Source organism: Magnolia sinica, chromosome 1 (genome assembly GCF_029962835.1).
Source record: "Magnolia sinica isolate HGM2019 chromosome 1, MsV1, whole genome shotgun sequence".
Classification (NCBI taxonomy): domain Eukaryota; kingdom Viridiplantae; phylum Streptophyta; class Magnoliopsida; order Magnoliales; family Magnoliaceae; genus Magnolia; species Magnolia sinica.
In genome coordinates this window covers 139,093,945-139,118,576 of record NC_080573.1, presented here as the reverse complement: position 1 = coordinate 139,118,576, position 24,632 = coordinate 139,093,945, and the positions used below count along the sequence as shown (strand labels likewise).

The 24,632-nt window shown below is 41.3% G+C and overlaps 1 protein-coding gene across 1 annotated transcript; it reads left to right on the top strand.

The window, feature by feature from the left end:
- Positions 1-14,848: 14,848 nt before the first annotated feature.
- Positions 14,849-16,402, top strand: LOC131220910 (serine/threonine-protein kinase UCNL-like). The gene has a single exon (XM_058215847.1). The coding sequence runs from the start codon at positions 14,956-14,958 to the stop codon at positions 16,150-16,152; it is 1,197 nt and encodes a 398-aa protein (XP_058071830.1). The 5' UTR covers positions 14,849-14,955; the 3' UTR covers positions 16,153-16,402.
- Positions 16,403-24,632: the final 8,230 nt, after the last annotated feature.

The following is a 24,632-nucleotide window of genomic DNA, read 5'->3' as shown; positions in this document are numbered from 1 at the left end:
ATTTTGGATTCACTTTTTTTTAAAAAAAATTTAAGACTCACTTGGTTTTTGATCTTATATCCTAAAATGACAACGAAAAAATGAATGGGTAGAGTGGATTTCTGCAAACATCAGGATGAGCACCACCTAGCATTCCAGCGCAGGAACTTCATGCGCAAATCCACGTCCGTTTCCGTCATTCTGTGTGACTTTATAGCAAGCATCATACTCTGTTCGAGTATAAAATGAAATGGTGAAAAACATTAATACTCTGGTGAGTGTGACGGTTGATACGCAGGCATTAATAAATTGCATGTGTAATGTACGTAACTTAAATTAAACTGCCCAAATCTTGGGGCCCAATTTCAATGGCCAGTAAACCAAGAATTATATTGATTCGATCCTTTTAACTGGCCGAAAGCTTGACACCTTCGTCCCAGAGATAGTCACTATCTTGGATTCAACAATATAAAATTTATTGATGCATTTCTACCGCTGTACTAGATAATCAATGGCTTCGATTCAACAAGAATTACACGTTTTTTTAGAGTGGGAACGTATCCTCAATCGCCATTTGTACATGTCAGGGTGCGATCTAAACCGTTGATCAGAAGGAAGAAGCAACGCTTTGGCGATACCTGAAGTATCATTCTGCTTCGAACGTTCGATCCTTTTGTTCCCTGGACAACGAATGAACGGTTGGAAATAAACGCAACAAATATTTTGAAATAATGGCTCTAGATCAGGTGGCTAGTACTAGGAAATATTCCATGACAGAAGAGCAATCATATCAACGGATTGGATCATGAAACCATGAGCTCCACTATCCCAAAAAGGATTGGGACAGGAAAGTATTCATTTGGGTAGTATGGACCGGAATAGTGTACAACACCTTTTTAATCAGCTCCGTAAAACACCCCAAGCTCGGTCTGACCCAACATGTCTTATATGTAAATCCAATCCGTGCATCAGGTGAGAATTATTATTTGAACCGTACATACAAGATATCAGTGCGATACATTTCTGACAGGTCACATCCTTTGGAGGTGTAAAATTGCTCCTGAAGCCTCAAGTTCACACGGTCTGGTCCACTTGACATTTAGATAAGAGTTATTTTTCTCTTTTCATTTCATCCTCGTGAGTTACACCTGATTAACGGGTTTGATGGAAGATACACACCATGGTGGCCCAACATACAAACCTATGGTTGGCATCACATCTTCATTGTTCCCTTCTGTGTGGCCCATCGAGGTTGTGAACTCTCCGTTTTTCTCCTAAGATCCTAGAATTAAGGATAGAACCTGATGGACGGAGTGGATTTTATATACACATCATGGTGGACCCACAAGCTTGGGTGTTTTACGCGCTGGATAAAACAGTAGACCATTCGGGTCCCCGTTGCATCAATACCTTATAATTCGTCCAAACGGCATTTTCAATTGCAAAAGCATCCTTCCTTTTGTCATTCCTTACTCATGGAATTAGCACGTGAAATTCACGTGAAGAGAAATAGATGACTTTTGCAAGTGGTGCCTGAGAAGACACTAGTGAGTGGTTGTAAAAGGCGGGAGATGATGGGTCGGAAACTCGGAATCCCTGCAGGACACGGTTTGGCTAGTGGTGGCTAGTGGTCAGTGCGCTGTGGGCCCCACTATGGTGTATTTGTTTTATCCATGCGGTCCATCCATTTTTATAGATCATTTTAGGGCTTGATCCTAAAAATGAGAGGGATATAAATCTCAGGTGAACCACGCCGCAGGAAAACAGTGCTAATTGAATTTCCACCATCAAAATCCTCCTAGGGCCCACTGTACTGTTTATTTGATATCAAATCTGTTGATTAGGTCTTAAATACCTAGATTAATGGAAAAACAAAAGATCAGCTTGATCCAAAACTTTTATGGTCCCTAAGAAGCTTTTAATGGTGGACGTTCAATAAATACCTCTTCCTTTGATGTGGTCCATTTGAGATCAGGATATACCTCATTTTTAGGCTCATACCATAAAATGATCTATAGATGGACGGCATGAATGAAACACATACATTATAGTGGGGCCACACAGCATCAACTACTAGCCATTGGCTAGTGGCAGGGTCACTAGCCAATCCGCTCTCATCCCTGCAACCCTCTGCAGCGCGTGAAACCTGATGTTGTGTATGTGAAATCCACTCCATCCATCAGGTGGGCACGGGGGATGCTAGTTTTTAAGGTCAGAAATCATCCACGTCCATGACTCAGATGGGCCACATCGAGAGTAACAATTGGATGAGATGGTAAACGTAGATTTGTTTGTGGGGCCGTTATTATGTGTATCTTTATTCTTTCATCAGGCGTGGCTCAAGGGGATGAAGGGAAGATACAAAAATCAGCCATTGTCCGAATCTAAGGTGGGTCACGGCCACGTGAATTTAGAGGTTTCAGAGGTGATTTTACATCAGAGGTGATTTTACATCCTTCCCATTGGTACAGGCCCATATGAGCTTTTTATGGGGATGATTTTTTTGTAGGTCCGGTGAATATAACCGTTATCACCTGATGGTGGACCCCAACGAGCCTTGGTGTTTTAGGCGAAGGAGATAACACTAAGGACCGGATATGATAGAGCCATTTTGGAACCGTGCAACAGTACTAATTATATCTAAATCTACCATTAGGAAAAAAAAAAAAGAGAGAGAGAGAGAGAAATTTATTTGTAAATCTGGTCCATTCATCTATTGGGACCTGGCACGGATTGCTTATATTTGAAAGAGAAGGTCTTAAGTCCAACTATTTGGACCATCTGTAACCATCCACCTAGTGAATAAGTTTCAACTGATCATGTGCATGTAACATCCAACCCTTTCAATATCTTGACCCACCATGCCAATCACTTTGTGTAAAAATTAGCCACATCCCCTCATCATCAGGTGGACCACACCTGAATTATTTATTGTCTGTTTAGACATTGGTTTCTTTGGTGTGGACCACATAACCATGCGACCGTGTGGGACTTGGATTCAGTAGTGACCCTTCCAATACCGATTGGTTGGTACCGGAAAAGTCCCGCTGAGTCCCACCATGATATTAGGTACAGACCCGGAAAAGTTTGAACACAAGGTCACGGGTTGAGTATCTATTAGCGTGAAATCTCTTTGACTGCATGTGTTATATATATATATATATATATATATATATATATATATATATATATATATATATATATATAATTCATTCATTTTCCAAACTCACTTCACAGCATGAGCTCAACAAGTGATGCAGATTTGAGGTGGTTGCCTATCATTACAAAAAGTCTTGAGAGGTTACAAAAGTTTTGAACGTACATTTGTGTTTTGCTTTCATCTAAGCTTACGTGACATAGTTAACAAGTTAGATAGTAAATAAAAATCATAGTGGATTGTAGGAAGGTTTTAATGGTGGGTATCTAATCACCATTATTTTCCGTGGTGTGATCCACGTGAGATTTGGATTTGGATCATTTGGGCTCATTTTCCGTGGTGTGATCCACGTGAGATTTGGATTTGGATCATTTGGGCTCATTCCTAAAATGAGTTAGGAATGGATGAACTGCTTAAATAAAACACATATACGATGGTGTGAGGTCCACAGAACCGACGTCGGAACGGGAGGGATGGCTATACCGTGTTCGGGTTCATTCTGCTTTTAAATTGCGTGATAGAGATTAGAATCATGGCTGTCCAGTGCATTATCAGGTAATTCCTGTAATTCATCAAAAGTACTCATTGTGTGAGACCGACAGGTACAGTGGCACACGTGTCACCATTCGCATGTGTGCAAGTTCCGGTCCATTCATCTTATAGGGTGAACTATCGGATTTCCAATGCGACAAATCAGGCCCGCGCGCTGGCAACGAAGGCCACGCATCTCCATGGAACATTGACCCTGACTCTCTTTTAATTTTCCATTTATCTCATAAAGTGTACGTTTCTGATCATTGGACCAGTCTTAATTTTGGTATAATGCATGATCACAGTTCTTCCCACCTGATCAATGGACTGGATCATGCATATGTATTCTACGTCAGCACCTGCATCGAGAAGTCTCCCTTTCATCTAACGCGAGCGAGTACGCTTTACTTTCCATTTACTTCACTCCAAGCCAAAAATTAAAAACTCAAAAAGTACATTCGCCTGACTTTAATATTTGAATTGTGAAAGGGGAATATAAACTCTTGTGAAATGACACGTGCACTCGCCTCAGAGGTGTAACGAGGCAGATGTTTGTGATATCTGGGCCGCTCATCGGGCAATCACCACTGGGTGGATGTCTTGCCTCAAAAATCAAGCCGATATGATCATCATTATCACACACATGCATTTGCATTAGGGTCATCAGTCAGTTTTTGTTGACCGTTAAATTATTTCGTACATTTGTCAGCCATATGACTATCGAATTAAGCTGGATTTTGAGATATAGTATCTAAGCGATGGAGATCACTTGATGAACGGATCCGATCGTAAACACATATGTCAATATTCTCACTTGTGAAGTGAGTGCACTTACAGAGTGCATTCAAGGGAGTGCACGTAGGGAAGGTGGTTCTTTGAATTTTACTCCCCCGAAATGATGGCAGACCAGACCACATTTCCTGAAAGCTACGAACTTTGTATTGCCAAAATGCTGGTGGGACTTCATGTCGAGTCCAGACCATAAAGCTAGGATAGATTATGGTGTGCGTTAGCAACTACCCATTAAACCGTGACGACTCAATCACGGCTGCCTTATAAGGGCTAGTGTCTATCATCTCTTCAGCCATTTAATTACTGGCAGTCACTTGAATGGTTAGGATCATATGTGGTTTCCAAACTCTAAGAACGGTGATAAGGATGCGTAGGATAGGCCGGCAAATAAGGTAAAAATAGGGCGGATGAGTTGCCACAATTTTTCCTTGAGTTACAGCAAACGCACATAGTAAACTATCTTCAAAAAGCCAGGGAAAGAAAAAAGCTAGCTAGATATCGTGCCACCTAAAGCTGAGAAGAAGAACTTTTTGAGGTAAGAAGCTTTTTATACCAAAGAATCCACGCGAGCGGAGGTTTCTTTCTCTGGCGCGCTCAAGCACTCATGCGTGCATACGTGCACACACATACCAAACTCACGTGCACGCACCTACATGTGAACATATAAGAACCTTGCAAAGCCCTCCACATCATCTTATCCTTGCCCGCCCACATTGCATTACTTCCTACCATTATAATTAAAGGTTGACGTGTAACTGAAGCAGAGTTACTTGACATTGTGGCTAAAAAAGCGTAAATGAATTTTATATATATATATGATGCGATAGGTGCATAGGTAAAGAAAAGCACTTACATTTATAAAGAGAAAAATTAATCTCTATAAACAAGAGATAAGATTGTTATTATTAAATGAAATCTATTTACAAAGCCTGCCCTTAGTACTTACATAAGTCCTATATTCAAATTTGGTTATTTTTATCAAAATAGTAAATTTATTAAAAACAAATAAATGCAATGTTATAGCCATTGGATTGAACAACTAATCCACTTTCTTTTGATTTTGGTAATCCATGAAATTATCCTCAACTTTGTTTTACATTAATATATGGGATTTAGCATGAGCACACATGACATTTACGTATCTCAAGTTAAACCATCCAAATCATGGAAACCGCTGGAGATGGGATATAAATATAGAATAATGTTAATCAAAGGATCATAATCTTTGATTTTATTAATTTCTAAATCTTTTTATTTTTAATGTTCTACATTGATTAGATTTATGGCTGTAGCAGGTCTGACTGGGTGTATTGGTAGTTGGGTAGACCAAATTGCCCGCAAAAATGATTACTTTTGAGGTTAGGTTAGGGAAAATCTTGTGTATTATTTTTTTAAGAATAACCAGATTATATAAGGTACGTCTACATAGGATACACATATGAATAAACATCTAGCGATCTAGACCATTGAGCATAGATGGACCATGCGTAAAGAATCTCCTGTTTTGACGATATCTCTAACCTTTCAATTGGCGTTCGTATGCAAGCGTCAGCAGAAATAGACCGACGTTCCACATTCAAATTACAAAAAAAAGTCAGAGATTGGGTAGCTGGGATCTCTCAATCTGAGATATTCATGGGCATAATCCATCCATGATGACGACCCAACAAACGGAAGGTTTGGATGACCTAACCATGGCCACACATGACCGAACTTCATGTGCCCTGGCCTGCGACCCTATATCTCAGTGGTAGACTATTTAGAGTTTCAACGAGAGGTCATGGGTTCGAACACCCGTTGCAATGTGAGTGCGTGTTATAATATCAGAGGTGAGCATCGAGTCAAGTCTGGTCTGACCGAATTAGGGCTGGTCCAACTCGTTTTGATTTTGAAATAGGCATGACCTAAACTTAGCCTAACTCAGTACCTAGTCCAGTATACTTGACTCAATTGAAGTCCAAGTTTAGCCTAGGCTAATCTGGACCAAATCCAACCTAGTCACAAGTACTGCCACGAGTTGAGTCAGGTGCGCAGCCAGTATCCACAAGCTAAAGTCACACCTCAAAACTTATATTCACTTGTCAGAATTGCAGCCTCTTTATCAGCTACAATTAACTTGACATCTGAGTTTTCGAATCAAGTCGAGTCAATACTAAGTTGGATTTTGGGTCAAGTCAAGTCAAATTGCTGGGTGACTCAACTCTAATCAGTTTGAGTTTGGATTAGACGAAGTCAACTTGAATCAAATCGACTCACACACTTGGTTTGGATCAAGTCGGATCTAAATGAGTCGATCCAGTCGAGTCGTACCCATCTCTAATTAAAAATAGTCTCTCTTAGCCTAGTCAAGGCTACATAAAATACAAGCAATTGTGTGCTATGTTCAATGTACAAAATTGACCGTGTGGGGCCCACTGTGATGTTTTAAACAAATCCAATCTGTCCATCAAGTGTGCCCCCAAGTTTTCTTTTTAGAGTCCTAAAACCATGCCAGTTCAAAACTCATGTAGGCCATACCAAAGTAAAAAGATGGAATGATGACGCTCACAATTAAAAACTTTCCAGATTACATGTGGGACCCACTGTGTTTTTTCAATATTCCATCTAATCCACTAAGAAGATGCATCCAACCAGGATGAATGTACTACAAAAAATCAGATCACTCCAAAACTCAGGTGGACAACAACATGTGATTTTAGAGAATCTAGGCATGATTTTACATGGAGTGGCCCATTTGAGTTTAGATCGAGCTGATTTTTGGGACCTAAAGACAGTTAGAGGGGCCACACAATATAGACGGATTGAATATCAATAAAAATCACAGTAAGGTCCGCAGGTCAATTTGTACATTAAGCTTAACATGGAAACGTTTCATTTTATCATACCTCTAGTCAGTAATATAGAAATCAGCCTCAACAGTTTAAATAAACAGTTGAATAATTACACGGTTAATGCCAATCTTAATCAACATATAAGCTGTTGAGCAGCTTAGGATGAAATATATTGCTTTGTAACCATCGATGACGAAAGCTGATCTTGTCGATCCGATTGATGGCCTGCAAATGGATATCTTAGCCAACGGCTCACATTCGACGACTATAAAATCCAATGAACTATGGCTGAGATCTTCTAAAGGGTGGGATTTTTGGTGTATGACCCATTCATGATGGGGCCCGAAAGCTGAACGGTGCAACTAGCGGGAAGGTTGGGCCTACTTTCAATGGTTGCTGATCAATCTAAAAGCTCATCTAGATCTAGCCAAATATTTTATATTACATCTTTGATAAGAACCCAAAAATCTATTAATATAGTAGCTTTTCATTTGTCTTTTTTTGTGTCTGCTTTGGGTGACACCCAACAACCGAGTGCAAGCCAAAGGAGCCGAGAAATATGCTATTCTACCCTTTCTTTTTTAATCTTTTCTAGGTTCCCTTTCCCTTTGATAGATGTGGGTAGTTTCCTACCTCCTCATGGAAAGCTGTGAATTGGTCAGGAAATGGAGAAAATGCAGCCCATCTATTCCATTGACATCATGCATGATGCTGTTACTCTAGATGGGGGCGTGTATGTAGTCCAATCCAAACCGTTCAAATGGTTGGACCAAATCTGGATGGATCATAGCTCATCAGATGAGTTTTTCAGTTTTTTGAGGGGATTGAATTTGACCCAAATTTCTAGATTTGTGGGGGTGTATATTTGAGAAATTCACCGTAAATCCAATAAACCACTAACCAAAAACAATATCTGAAATCTATGGATTTAAAAATCCCTAGTCACAAACAACTAAATCTAAACCTGTGGAACCACTAAAGATTAGCTAATTCCATAAAATGAGAGACTTTCAAAAGTGACGGAGTTTACTATATAATAAATGCCAAATTCATGTATTTGTAACTTTATTTTCAAACCATGGGCTTTGGGACTCGTTCGACTTGAAATTCAGTCATTGATACATGTGTGCCATGTTGGGTGTGCCAGATCTTGGTACGACTTGATCCGAACCAATTACCTTTAACCCCAAGTGTTGAAATAAACTAAGATATCAAGAACTTAGCACTTTGGTTGCTTATTCAATGATTCACAAATAAACCAAGGATTATTTGTGAAGGAGAGGGCTTCATCCTTCAAATAATTTTATTTTTTTTCATTTTAGTTAAAAAGATTTTTTTTTATTTTTTTCACTATAATAATAGAAGCTGATCAATTAACATAATATGACAATGATTAGAATGAAAATATAAAGAAATTATATTAATTAAAGATAGACACTTACAAATTAAAACAATAATCCTTGATGATACAACGACAATGGCATAAATGACAATATCATAATGCTAAGGCCTTTCTTAATCCCTCGACTTGGGGGTAGAAATTACATTACAAACTAAGCTAAAGCCGATCCAATATAGCGGCATGAATGGACTAAATTACACTATTCCTAAGGTAAAGTAGGTCCAATGTAGTAGTGTAGATGAACGTACTATACTAAGGGCTAAGATAAGCTAAGAACTAAATTAAGATAAATAATAGTGTTATAAAGTTGTGTTATATAGGGTTAGTGAGTGATCGAAGCGTTTCGATCTTTGTCCTATTTATAGAATTTTTAGGGAGTAACTAGAAAAGGATCTTGATAACTACTCTTCACATTCATTGATGTAAAATTAATTATTTAGGCTTATAAATAGTTGTGGCTTATCATTCAATGTCGTGTGTATCAATTGTTTGTTATATGTTGGTCATCGGTTGCATGTACGTCTTCAATCCACTATATGAGTGAGAGTTCTCCATAAGTTATCATATGTAGACAATCATTATCTTTATTTTTGTTTGAGCGTTGTGTGTCATAAATATTGACTAACTTAACATTGTTATTATGTTACTTTATAGTTTCTTCAACAATTTGGATTATACAGATCTCTTCCTTATGATATCATGATGCATTGATTGAACCTATCATTAGCCATGACTGCATTGTAGTTGTTATTCATTATTGGTTGTGAGGTTGGTAAGATTATTTAAAAAAAAAAAAAACAAAAAAAACTTTATCATACAAATGAAATATATGACACTTGTCACATGATAATGGCTAACTGAACTTCTGTATTTTGGATTACTTATGACTTTTTGAATTCTGATCAAATTATGATAATTAAAGTAGTTGAAAAATTCAAATAATAATAAATCTTACAATTAACTTTTATTCAAATTTCGCTATCATATAACATCATTGCTACATCTGATGCGAACAGATTAAGTCTAAACATGATTTGGCGAATTGAAGTCCAATATAAATCAATGAATTTACCAAGTTCATTGTCCTGGATTTACCAAATCCAATTTATCATTATCTTATTGGAAAAAGGGCCTAATTAGCTAAAAATCAAACCCCAGCCCAACCCACATTCCATGAGCAATAATTCAAGCCGACCTACTTGCTAAATAGCTGGGAAATTTGCACCTATTGCTCAACTCAAAACAAATCATTAACCCCAGGACCCACCTAAGCCGATTTGTTTACTACGGCGCGCGCCTTATTTTAAGAGGTGAAGAGATGAGAGCTTTATATTATTATTGTCCAGCGGAGATGGCACGTGCTAATACACTTGGACAGAATACAAATGGTGAGGGAGATGAGAGGTGAAGGGTTTGTAAAAATAAATCATTTGATAAGGTATCCTATACTATCACCGCCATTTTTAAATTGGTGGTGATTCTTTGGTCGTACGCATCTCATAGTTTTTACGCCAACCCAAACCATCGAAATTCCTGAACTAACTTTTGATGTAGCACAACTTATTTCAAGAAAAAATGCTATATGATTTTCATGACCTTTGAATTTGGACCACACATCAATTTTCTTTTTAACAGTTTACTTGGTATCCATCAATTAGATACTCATATATATATATATATGCTTGATTGTCGGGATTTTAGACATATCCACCATCCACAATGCCACTTACAATTTGAGTGGTGTAGATAGCCGTTCGTAGGTCCCCAGATGCCATTTTCAAAATGTCGGTGAATCATCACAGGAGTCTAGTTTCTCTTGCGGATAAAGACTCAAACGCCCTGCATTCAATCATGATCACTAAATTCCCTAAATGCCCTTTAATTAGATTTTAAAACCCTTCCAGTAACGTTTTATAAGGCATAGTTGTAGTAAGTAGAAAAACAAACTGAAAGTAAAACCTCTCCTTTGGCTGCTTGCATGATATATGTGTTTTATCCATGCTGTCCATCCATTTGGATGGCTATTTTAGGGCATAAGTGAAAAAAAATGAGGCAGATCCAAAGCTCAGGTGGGCCACACCATTGGGAACAGTGGGGTATGAACGTGCCTACCGTTGAAAACTTCCTGGGGCCACAGAAGTTTTGGATCAAGCTGACATTTGTGTTTTCCATCCAGGTCTATATAACTTTATGAACAGGTTGGATGGCAAATAAATATCATGTAGGCCTCATAAAGGTTTCAATGGTGGCATCATTATCCCTGCCACTGTTTCCTGTGGTGTGGTCCACTTGAGCATCTTTCTCATTTTTGGAATCGCGCCCTAAAATAAGCCGGCAAAATGGATGAACGGCTTGGATATAACACATACATCACAGTGGACCTCACAAATTACTCTGGTGACAAGGTTACAGCAATCCGTGGCCCAATCCAACGAGTCACAGCGTTTAAGTGTGACCCACACCCATCTGTAAGTGGGTCGTGCTAGCTGACCCAATCAGGTTTCACGGTCCACAAAATGGTCCCGCTTCTCCAAAATGTATACGGGCCAGATGGGCCACACCAATAAATTGTTGCCACTTGGCGCTTTGGGCACATCAAAAATTGCATTATTGTTGCCTAACCTACGCAATGCATCATAACGTGGGCCCCACCCCATGATCATGGCCAGTAATCCTTTTGGACAATTAAACTTTTTTTTCATATCGTCCTTAATCTCGCCATGATTTAAGATTCTTTTCCCTATTAATTAAAGTGTTCTTGCAGATTAATAAAAATTGCTATATATATATATATATATATATATATAATCCATTCATATCTAAGTAATTAAAGAAAGTCAAATTTCACTCTTTCTTTATTTTAATCCAATACCCGCGCCAGCTACTGAAAGTACTTGCACCCGTTGGATCACTAATGATATAATAAATGTTTGGTACACCTAAGGGACACTAAAGTTTGGTACACTACATCTGTATCATGAAAACGGTGGCTGCCACCTTGAAAACTACTCTTCCCGAAGATCAAGCTGATCCACTTCATAGCTCGGACACACTTGTATGTTGAGTTAGACTGTCAGTTGTCCATTGATTTCAAAGTTGGGGCCGACCTGATGAGTGGCATAGGTTGAGTTTTTATCACAAATAATGGTGATGGTGGAGCCTACCATTTTCTTGGCATTGATGTCGTACCCAAGTGCCAAGTAAGCAGGTAAAATGGCTCGGGCTGCAAGTAGTGGTACACTGCCTGCCTGTGATCAGTTCTCTTGCATGTGGAGCAATGAAAATCGGCCCCCACACAGTGAACGATCTGACTCTTGTAAATGCATGCAGTAGGTGCGTGTCCTATTCAGGGAAACTGACACCCAGCAGGCCTCTAAATGCATATTAAGGGAAGATCTCACCTACAACAAGTTATAAATGCAACTAGGTGGGGCTATCATGGCGTACGTTTAGCATCCATGATCCACCGGTCTAACAGGTTACCCATAATGAAAATGGGATGCCTTAGAGTACATTGCTCCTTTGTTTAACCATCAAATGACCCACCACCAAAATTGAAGTTTTAGGGTAATTGTCCATTCTTTTCTACCATTTTGACGGCTTGTCTTACATTATCAGTATCTTATTTAAAATTTGGATTGAGTATTGTCAGAGCTTGTTGATGTGATGGAATTTGATTGGACAATAATCTACTATTAAAGACACGGCTTGATGGAAATTACTTTCTCACCTGAGTATTAGACTTTGTATCTGACTATTAATATTGGTGCCGTGTATTTTTCTAACAATGGTCTATTATCCAATTAAAACCTATTATTGCTTGCATGCACTTTAATTTTGACAATGATCCCTTGTTCAATCAAATCCTACCACCCCGTATCCAAACCTTATCCTCTTATTTTCAAGATGAATGATCTCTGTTGAATGGATTAGATGGCATACACATTCAATAATAAGCACGAAAGCCACACATGTTTTGTTTTACCTCAGCAGCCACTTGCGCCAGAGTGTTTCCCGCTAATATATATATATATATATATATATATATATATATATAAAGAAAGGAGCAGACCAGACTCCACCATTTCAGCAAGCCTGAGCTCAGCTCTCACACGAACGGTGATGCACCCGTATATAACGGGCAGAGCATGTGCAACCGTGCGCTCCTTTTTGTTACATTCCCCTCTCTAAATATTCCCTATCCCGAACGTGCACAAGCCCACTTCGAGAATATATCAACCCTCCTCTAACCTACTGCAGTTGATATGCCACTCGCGAGTAGGATTAACCTACTTGCATTGCGGTGTGAGATCTCAGGCGCCTAGCAGGTAGATGCGGATTGCATACTATCCCTGCACCACGCAGGAAGCGGATTGGCTGGGGTACCAGGCACCAGCTATATAGCTGCTGTATGTACGTGTCGTGCGAAGACGAGTACTGACGCTCTTCCAGCTCCGAGTTGTACGAACGGTTCAAAGGAGATCAAAGTTACATGGGCCCTAAAGTGATGTATTTATTATATCTATACCATTCATCTATTCTCAGAGATCATTTTAGAGCATTATCCAAAAAATAATCATATCCAAAGATCATCTGGACCACACCACAAATAACAACGGACATAATGATTTTCATTGTTAAACAATTCCTAGGGTCCACCATAACTTTTATTTTCCATCCAATCTGTTCATAAGGTCAAAGAGACCTGAATGAAAAGGGAAAATAAATTTCATATTGATCCAAAACTTCTGTGACCCCCAAAAGGGTCAATGGTAGACGTTCAATCTTCTGCTTTTTGAAGTGTGGTCTGCTTAATAGTTAGATCTGTCTTATTTTTCGTCTCAAGCCTTAAGACAAGCTTGCCAAATGGGCGTACGGTTTGGATATAACACATACCTCATGATCAGACCTACATAACTTGCTGATGTCAACCAATCCACTCACATCCGACCCATAGTGGCACATATGTAATTTCTTCCATGCCGTCCATTTATTTTTTATATCGTTTTAAACCATAGTTCAAAAATGGGATAGATTAAAAGCTCAAGTGCGCCACATCACAGGAAGCGTATGGGGATAATGATAAACATAGTTAAAATCTTACTAACGCCGCTACAATATTTAATTGCCATTCGAACTGGTTAATAAAGCTATATAAACCAAGATGAGGAGAAACACAAATATCAGATTGGGCTAAACAGCCAAGGCCCTTGAGAAGTTTTTAATGTTGGTTTTTAAAACCGGCAATAAGCGGTCCACTTGAGTGGCTAATTTTTGTGCTCAAGAAAAATGAACGGATGGCATGGACCATTTCACGGTAGGCCCCACATAGATTAGCCAGCCAACATCAACGTGGGTGCTGACAGGGGAGTATGCAATACACGTCCTTATCAGGTCGAGGTCTGTGAGGCTACCGTGTTGTATATGTAAATCTACTCTTTCCAGCAGATAATAATCCCTTGAATGGTGCAAACAGCACATCAGCCAGGTTAAAAATTCCATGGGACACAACAGTAAAAACAAAGTATTTTTTTATTTTTTATTTTTCGTACAACCTCTAGGCTTAGGCATGTGGACCGACAGAATTTTGGAATATGCCGATTTTTGTAACTTACTTTTGTACTGATGAGTGACACTTGATTAACCAGATTTGGTGAAAGATACACGCGATGGTAACCCCACGCACGAACCTATAGCTGGCACCTGTCCCAATTTTCTTCCATCGTGTGGCTCACATGACTTGTGAATCTGTATAGATTTTTACCCCAAGGCCTGTAATTGAGTACAGAACCTGATGAATGGACTGAATTTACCATAAAACATGGTGGATCCTACAGAGTTGGGCAGGTTTTGTAGAGGATTCTGGTCCTTTCATCTTTAATGGACTGATATCGGTCCACTCATGAGTTGAGTGGTGCACGGCTAAAAACCAACCCAACGGTACACATCCTCCATACAACAACAGGTAGGGCCCACGTGACAAGCTTACCGACCCGATATTTGAACCAGGGACAAAGACATTGAGACCCACCTGAGTAACGGCCCACAACTCGCCACTTGGCTCCTGTGCTCACAAGTAATATTCTAATCCTACTCGCGCGAGTACAGTTCGCAACTCTCAAAAACATACCCTCCAAAAGAATCCAAAACCACAAACGAACTCAAAACCACCTCCCCCTTTCCCTTCCATCCCATATCTCTCTCTCTCTCTCTCTCTCTCTCTCTCTCTCTCACAGAAAGCTCAAGGTTGGGACGGATCAGAAATGGATATGGACATGGAGAATCTGACCGCAGTCAGGGTATTGGGAAGGGGAGCAATGGGCACTGTCTTCCTCGTCACCGACAGTACATCACCCCCTGACCGTTGCTGCTGCTGCTGCCCGTTCGCGCTCAAGGTCGTAGAGAAATCCACCTTCCAAACCAAACCCGAAGCCGAGCGTCGGGCCCGCTGGGAGGTGTCCGTAATTTCCAGCCTGAGCCATCAGCATCCATTCCTTCCTGCCCTCCTAGGCACCATCGAGACCGTCGATTTACTTGGCTGGGCCGTCCCCTACTGCCCCGGCGGGGATCTCAACGCCCTCCGCTACCGCCAGAGCGACAGCATCTTCTCCCCCTCCGCCATACGCTTCTACGTATCCGAGATCGTATGCGCGCTCGAGCACCTACACCGTATGGGGATCGTATACCGCGACCTCAAGCCTGAGAACGTGCTGATTCAGCAGTCCGGCCACGTCATGCTCACCGACTTCGACCTCTCCCGCGCCCTGAAGAAGGGCGATGAGTCCTCCACGTCATCGTTATCTGCTGACGTGGGAGACGCGGAGGAGGGGAAGAGTCAGCGCCGGAATCTGACGCGCCTTATCTCCGTCGGGATGGGCCTGAGGAAGGCCAAGTCAGCGAGGGTCTCGCCAGTGAGCCGCCGGAAGGCGAGCATCTCTGGCGAGCGCTCTAACTCGTTTGTCGGGACGGAGGAGTACGTATCGCCGGAGGTGGTTCTCGGCGCTGGCCACGAGTTCGCCGTCGACTGGTGGGCCCTCGGGGTGCTGACATACGAGATGGCGTACGGACGGACGCCGTTCCGGGGGAGAGACCGGAAGGAGACGTTCCACAACGTGCTGACGAGGCCGCCGGAGTTCGTAGGCAAGAGATCGGCGCTTACGGACCTGATCTCGCAGCTGCTGGAGAAGGACCCGACGCGACGGCTGGGATTCGACGGAGGGGCGACGGAGATCAAAAAGCACGCCTTCTTCCGCGGCCTGAGGTGGGATCTGCTCACGGAAGTCTCACGGCCGCCGTTTTTGCCTGAGGATGACCTAACGACGTTAACGGCGAGAAACAGACTGGACATCAGGGAGCACTTCCAGAAGCTTCGGCAGAAGCCGTACTCACCGTCAACGTCGATGTCATCTTCTCCGTCTTCAGATTGGAGGAGAAGCGTTTCTTCGTGGACGGAGTTCTGACGCCAGTCTAACAATTTCCGTTACTTCTCCGTCTGTGTACATAGAAAGAGTGTATTAACGACATTTGGGAAAGTTGTATTGCGCGGGGGTGCGTAATGCGCGTGCAGCGCATCTGAGACGGCGAGTTTTCTGTTTGGGGAAGGTGAATGCGCCGTACTCACTGTTGCGGATACGTAGACTATACCCGCTATATACGTAAGCGAGATGTAGATATACATTGTTCTGATAAAACAATTGCTGAGTTTTGTTTTGTTTTTTTGTTTTTTCTACTTTTCTTTGAAATTTCATTAGTTATTCTCGATTTTCGGTTTGTGTAGGCCCGGCTCACGGTTCTGTGATCTAGGACTCGGATTGGGTAGTGATGGCCTTTACCGTGGGGCCCATCCAGATGTATGTATCCTATATCAACATTGACAGATCATTTTAGGGGTGAGCCCAAAAAATAAAACAGCTCCAAATCTTAGGCAGCTCATATCATAGGAAAAAATGGTAATCAACTATTAAAAACTAAAATTTTGGATTAAGGTAATATGTGTTTTATCCTTTCATCAAGATTAATACCGGCTATAAGAAGTTTTTATAATGAAATATTAAATCACCACTTTTTCCGGTAGCATGGTAGACCTTAGATTTGGATCTGCTTCATTTTTGGCTCATGCTGTAAAATGATCCGAAAAATAGATGTACGGTGTAGATATAGAGTACATACATTAAAATACGCCATAGCAAGAGCTGAACCGTCTTGCGTGAGTCCGCTACCCACTCAGTCGGTGGTGGCAAGGCTATGGGCCCACCACAATGAATTTGTTTCATCTGTACTGTGTATTTATTTTGCCAGCACATTTTAGGGCATGAGCCTAAAAATGAAGCAGATTTAAAGTTCAAATATTATAAGAAACAGTACTATCGAAAACTTCTTGAGCCACATTAGTTTTGGATGAAGTTTATATTTGCATTTTTTCTTTTCTTTTTCTCCTGTCATCAGGTTTACCTGACACTATGAACAGGTTGGATGCAACGGTGGGTGGGTGTTGAATCCCCACAGTTTCATGTGGTGTAGTTTATTTGAGCTTTGGATATGCCCCAGCTGGCTGAATGGAATGACGTGTGGATAAAACAGATACATCATAATGGGACCCATAACTTTTTTCGCCATCCACTTGAGTAGTGGATGGTGGAGAAGTCACTATCCAATCTGAATCCTGTGATCATATCGTTCCTGTTTAGGCCCACCCTAGATGGACCATGTCTCCAAACTCACCTGAATACGACAATTATAACCTCTCAATATTTTCTTGATGGACCGCTCAGAAACGACTCACTTTAATTAAAACAGGGCCCAGTTTAGGATCTTACGATCAGTTAGACTTTTGGGACATGATGCATACAAGTGGGGGCCAGTAGATCAATAACCTCAGATTTGTAAAAATACAGACAATGAGAATGCTAATTACACCTTCGATGCCCCCACTTGTTTATGAAAAAAAAAACAGCCTGTGGGGGCTGCTGAGATGTATCAGTTTATCCATGCATCCATCCATTTTTTCATATCATTTCAGCATATAAACCCAACAATGAGACATATCCAAGGCTTAAGTGGACCACAGTGGGTATTATATGTGGATTATATGACCACCATTTAAAACTTATTAAGAGCCGCATAAGTTTTGGAACTAAATGATATTTGTGCTGATCTATGTGACCTAATAAATAGTTTAGATGGCAAATAAGTATAACGGTGGGCCCTAAAAAGCTTTCAACGATGTACATCATCATCACGGCTGCTTTCACTTCAGCTTTTAATTTGCCTCGATTTTGAGCTTATAACCTAAAATGATATGGAAAAATGAATTGACGGTGTGGACAAACTCATATATACATCAAGGTGGGCCCCTCAGAGCCGAGACTGTTCAGAGCTTGGGACAGGCCGTGGTAGTAACAAATCCTCGTCCTATGCTCTCGTTAACTACAAACTGTCATCTTAATGCACCGCTTGTATATCAGGTCATTTTTAGTAAATGATACCCTCAACATCAACCCTACAAACCATTGATCATATGCATCTCGGCATGGAGATGTTCCAAAAATCGAGTTGATCGACCTATCTCAGATGTGCCCTATCAATCGTTCGGTCCAGATCTCATGGATCACCATCAATCAATTGGTCAGTCCGGATAGTTGGTGTATTCACCAGGCTCATGGATCACCATGTTAATCTCATTTCCACATTTCAATCCAAAATGCCTTACTAAGATTGCACGTGTGCATCGCTCGTATGATCTTTGGAATGTATCATACAGTCTGCATCATGCTTGTATGCAGATATTGACCTCATGCTTATTAACTATTTGAATGGCCTGGATCGCACCGCACGTGGGTGGGCCCCATCATACGTACAAAAAAACAAATAAAGATATCTTATTAGGTTGTTAGTTGGAAAAGCTGGTGTTGGATGCCTGTACATATATCGCAATAAGCGTTGTAATGTGATTGTTAGCTTCTGTAACAGAAATTGATAGAGAATTGAAAAGCGTTCCATTACATTCCATTTTCCTTGAATTCCTAAATCGTCCCTACTTACTTCGTCCTTTCTTACCTATAAAACCATGCTCTTTTGGTGTGCGGTTTCGGTGGATCCTTAACTGTGTGGCCCGCCTTGTTGTATTTTCCTTACATCCGAGCCGTCCATCCCTTTTCAAAGAAATTTTTAGGTTATAATTTCTAAAATGAAGTATATCCAAAACCTATGTGGATCACACCATAATAAACAGTAGTGATTGAATACCCACCATTAAAAACTTTTTCGGGGGCCACCGGAATGTTTATTTTCCATCCAACCTGTTGATAAGGTCACGAATAACTGGATGAAGCGATCTCACAAATATAAGCTTGATCTAAAACTTTTATGGCCCACGAGAAATTTTTAATGGTTAATCACTACTGTTTCCTGTGGTGGGGTGCAGGTGACATTTGGATCTGCTTCATTTTTCGGATCATGCCTTGAAATGATCTGTCAAAACGGATGGACGGCGTGGTTTCGAGTAATATACAACAAGGTGGTCCCCACCGCGCCCGCTCCTTTCGGGATATGTTTTATAAAGCAATTCGGAGTAAAATACTCTTCATGGTACATGTGGCGACAAAATAGTGGTGATTGGGACCATAGATATGGTGGGCCACCGCATGGATTGGCTACAGGTGAAACATCTCAAAAAGATTGAAAACATTGACCATCCACTCACGGTGAGTTCTGTGGCTTCAATGTATACCGTTGATCTGTTTGAGATTACCATTCCATTTGCAGCTCATACGACGCGGATTTCCTGCCAAGGTGGGGCCTACTTTGATGTTTTTGATAAATCCACCACGTTCATCCGTTTTGTGAGATTATTTTAAGATTTTAGACCAGAATTTAGCAGAATCTAAGACTCAAGTGGGCCGCACCAAAGGAAAAGGGGGGTAGGGAAATTCCTACCGTTGAAGCCTCCCTAAGGTCGATAGTGATATTTACATTCCATCCATACCGTTCATAACGTCATTACTAATGGGATGAACTGAAAACACAAATATTAGCCTGATTCAAAAATTCTGTGGCCTCACGAATATTTTAACTGTGGACGTTAAATCCTAACCTTTTCCCCCAACTTTAGGATTGGATCCAGCTCGTTTTTTGCATGACGTCTTAAAATGATCTAACAAAACGGATGAACGGATTAGATTTTTCAGAAACATTACAGTGGACCCCACCTACATGCGAAAGGCTTTTTGCAGGAGACCCGCGTCCCAGCTCACGGGTCAGATGGCCAGCAAAGCCCGGTCAACGTTTTTTTCTGGAGACATGGCCCATTGACCAATAGCCGTACATGTCCGCGACGTGTATCATAAGGGTAAGGCATAATAAAAATCGGATTGCGTCCTGTGTGTAACTCAGTATGCTTTTATCATACTCAGTAAACCATGCTAAGCCCACCGTTAATCTAGGTGGTTTATCCACGCCGTCCATCCGTTTTTCCAGATTATTTTAAGGGATCTATAAAAAATTAAAGAATATCCAAAGCTCAAGTGGACCACACCGCAGGAAAAAGTGGGAATAATGATTCTACCGTTGTAACCTTCCTAGGGCCCACAGTGATGTTAATTTGTCATCCAACCAGTTCATAAGATCACACAAACATAGATGAAGGGATATTAAAAATATCAGCTTGATTGAAAACTTCTGTGGCCCGTAAGAATTTATCAACGGCAAACATTCAGTTCACACTCTTTCCTGTAGTGTGGTCTACTTGAACTTTAGATATGCTTCATTTTTGGGACTAACCTCTAAAATTATCTGATAAAATAGATGGACGGAGCGGATAAAATACATAAATCACGGTGGGTCCCACAGGTACGCAATTCCCTTCCCGCATAATAGCATTCCTTAGCATGTAAACGTAGGGAGGAGAATCTGAAACGACCGAGGAATTGTCAGAGAATTTTTATTTTTATATTTAATTTGGCCGTGATTGGAGCGTTCTGCCCCACATCTACTACTACAAACCAAAAAGACTCACTGTCCCATTTCCCGTCTTTTGTTTCTAGCGTTTCCTTTGGGATGGGATTGTGGGGCCCATTTCTCCATCTCAAGGCAGACAACCCCTTCAGATCAGTCAAGATAGGGGAGAACATTGGCCCTTTGTATGGGCTCCACCAATGTATTCTCTGATTGACAGTCCTGCCTTTTGATGGCCGCCCATCTCCCATCTACTCCCCTGACACATGGGCCCGATTTCCAGGACCCGACTTTGCCTGTATCTGGGGTTACAAGGCTCCCCTGTAACCCAAAGCTCTGTGGGGCCCGATACAATGTTTGTGTTATATCCATTCCGTCCATCCGTTTCTTCATCTGATTTTATGACATGAGTATAAACACGAGGGAGGTCTAAAACTCAAGTGGGCCATACCACAGGAATCAGTGGGGACAGAAACACTCACTGCTGCTGAAACCTTCCTGGGCCCCAGCGTGATGTTTAGATGCCATCCAACACGTTCATAAGGTGATTCCCACGTGGATGAAGCGAAAACACAAATAGAACCATGATCCAAAACTTGTATGACCCACTAAGGTTTCAACGGTGAGCATCCAATCCTCACTCGCGTGGCCCACTTGAGTTTTGTATCTCTCACGTGTTTGGGCTTATGTCCAAAATGAGCTGATGAAACGGATGAACGGAGTGGATATAACACAAACATCGTGGTAGCCCCACAGAGATTGGTGTTACACGTCCCCGTTTTCATTCTCTATCTACTTTACATAGGCGCCAAATAAAAGTAATATAAACAAAGGCCCGAAAACGGGTCCACCACTATCTGATGAACTGTGTTCGACATACCGAAAACCATGCATGTGGCACAGGTGTGAGCTGGGCCCTTACCAACTGGGTGTGATGTAGACTTTAAAATGATCAGATGATCCTAGTCATATGATCGACCACTCGTAAAAGGGGAACTAAAGGTGGTGTGAGGCATTGTGGGACCATGTTGTGTGTGCATGACATGCAACACGTCCAACAGGCACAGCTCACCATGGTAATCAGAATAACTAAAAATTAGGCCAATGAAATCATCAGGTGGGCTAGCTGCACATGAATTTTTGAGGTTTTTGGGTGTTCTACATTGTAATGGTGTGGCCCACCTGATGATTGGGCCAGCCTTTTTTCGTTGGTTTAATCAACATGTTGAGGTGCATCTTGGATGGGTTAGTGATATTATACGTCTAAGTATGGAAGTTGTGGGATTAGGGTTTATCTATTATTGTGGATATATGGTGGGCCTGATTTTTAATGGCGGTGGCCAGACTGGTACGGTGATGGTGACTGACAATGGTAGAGGCTGCTGGGACTGGGATTGCTGAGTACCGTGGATGGTCGGAAGCAGCAGCTCTGATTGGACAAATAGTTTTGATAAGGACAAAAGATCAGACGGACAGGTTCAGCTAAACAACATTGGATTCTAAATGGACAGCTCTGACACGATGATACAATTTTAAGACCAACTTGCTTGACAATTCATTAATATGAACCAAACAATCTATGTAAGTTGAATACAAGTACAAGACATATATATATATATATATATATATATATATATATATATATATGAAAAGGTTCTATACGGTCGAGCTCCTGGGAACTCCCTATGAGGTCGAGCTATGTGGGCCCCACCATGATATATGTCGAACATCTACCCCATCAGTCAGATGCACCATTCCGTAGTGGACCTAGGGCTTAAGAATCAAGTCAATCCGTGACTTTTGTGGGCCACACCACATACAAAAGTTGAGAGGGGTTACCCTCCATTAAAACATTCATAATCATTTTTTGGGCCCACCGAGACATTGTTCACAAATCCAGCCCATCCATTATGTGTGTCCCACTTGGATGAGGGGTCAGACCAAGTTTCAGACGCATCCAAATTTCAGGTGGGCCCCACCAGGTGCTTTTATATGTTTTGGGCATGTCTTCACATGGTTTTAGATGGTATGGCCCACCTGAATTCCATATATGACTGATTTTTGGGAAATCCCATAATTTAAAGGGGACCCATCAAATGCACGGTGTTGATGTTCGACACACAACATGGTGGGGCCTACACAGCTCGACCTCATGGAAAGTTCCCATGATCTCGACCGCATAGAACCATTTCCCATATATATATATATATATATATATAGAGAGAGAGAGAGAGAGAGAGAGAGAGAGAGAGAGACTAATATTACAATAAACATATATACAATTTGGGATGGATGTCATACACACACCATATGGGCCCCACTATACTAAAGTCCATATTAAATTGACAAAATGCCCCCTTTCAGAGGGATTGGGATATTTTGAACAGTCAAGACTTTCAGTTTGGACCATGCATTGCAGGACGAACCTGATGAACAATCCAAAAGTATTACATGCATGCTACTGTGTCCGGTCGCGAGAAGCTGGCCACGCCACATCCGTGTTTGTGCGATACACACCATCCTTTCCAATAGAGAAAAGGAACAAAAGACACCCAGATCCATAGCTCAACTGGCAGACTGAGTGGAGATACCTCGTTTCAACACGTGAGGTCTTGGTATCGATCCCTAGTGGGGCCGTGGGGGTGGCTAACATGGAGTGTGTGTACTAACATGGGTGTCTACTAACATGCTAACCCAAAAAAAAAAAAAAAAAACAGAGAAAAAAAAAGAGAGAGAGAAAAGGAACAAAGAACAATTTCAATTTCCACTTCAAGTCGCGCTAAAAATAGCGACAATGTCCCAAATCCAAATGAACATCCCACATGATGCCTCGACACCCTGTCTGTTAGATTGGCCATCTGGCATCTTTCAACTCATCAGGACCCCTAAACTTGGTCCCTCAACATCAAACCTTCCTCACAACCACTATAGATTCCAGACACTGATGGGACCACGACCTTCAACATCTTTCCGAGCATCACAATCATCTCAAATACCATCTGCAGACCTTGCAATCCAAAACAAAAGCGAATCTATCTTATTCATTTGACCGGGCATCTAACTTCCCTGTCATAGGCCCCTTTCTCCTTTATGGATTCTTATCCTGTATCTATTTTTACTGGTACTGGATTGTATGCCAATGAAATGTGCCCGCCACAGGTGCATTTGCCAATAACCCTTATGATTCCTGTCGCCTCTTCTTTACCTGCCCTGCACCACTCGAGCCAATAACTCTTCCTGAACATAACAACATAAACATAGTAATGCCAATATCAAAGACAATGTAGACATGAAAGTCGCTGCTGGCATACTGCTAACAGTCAAAAGAGGTTTCCATGGATAGTGCAACCTCCATCGGACAGCTGGCTTTCCAACCCATCAGTTAAAGCTCCTGTTTCCGCATTTGGATTCCACCGTCATGCCTTCATCCCATTTTATCTGTGAGATCAATTGGTGAAATGGTAGCTTCTCAGTCCCCACCAAAATGGTGCGAGTTATGTTTTGGTCATCATGAATGATGAAGTAAGCCTGTCCAGATGGAACCCGTGAATGATGGCTTCTTCACGAAGAGATGGATTCGAGGCAATTGCTTACTCTGCAGCAGACACCACTACTAACCTGCAATGAATTTGCAAATGGTCAACATATTTTTATTCAAGAAAGACATGGCACAGAAGGGGAAGCAAATATCCCTAACAAAGATTAGGCCTCAGGGCTCTTTCCTTTGGAAGGGAGTCATGCCATAACAAGATGTTTGAAGACAAACGCACCTGGATGCATAAATAAAAAAAAAAAAGCGGTAAACGCCATGGTTTGAGCCATCATGAGAAGCCCAGTTGATGACATTTGGCAAATATTCTTCCACTACCATGTTCCAGCTAAGAGAGGAAGCATTGAAGTTTGAACACCTGAAGTCTTTCGTGAAGGCCCCTTGTGTATGACGCTTCATTCGAATCTGCCCACTCAACTGGTCCAGAGAGCATAACTC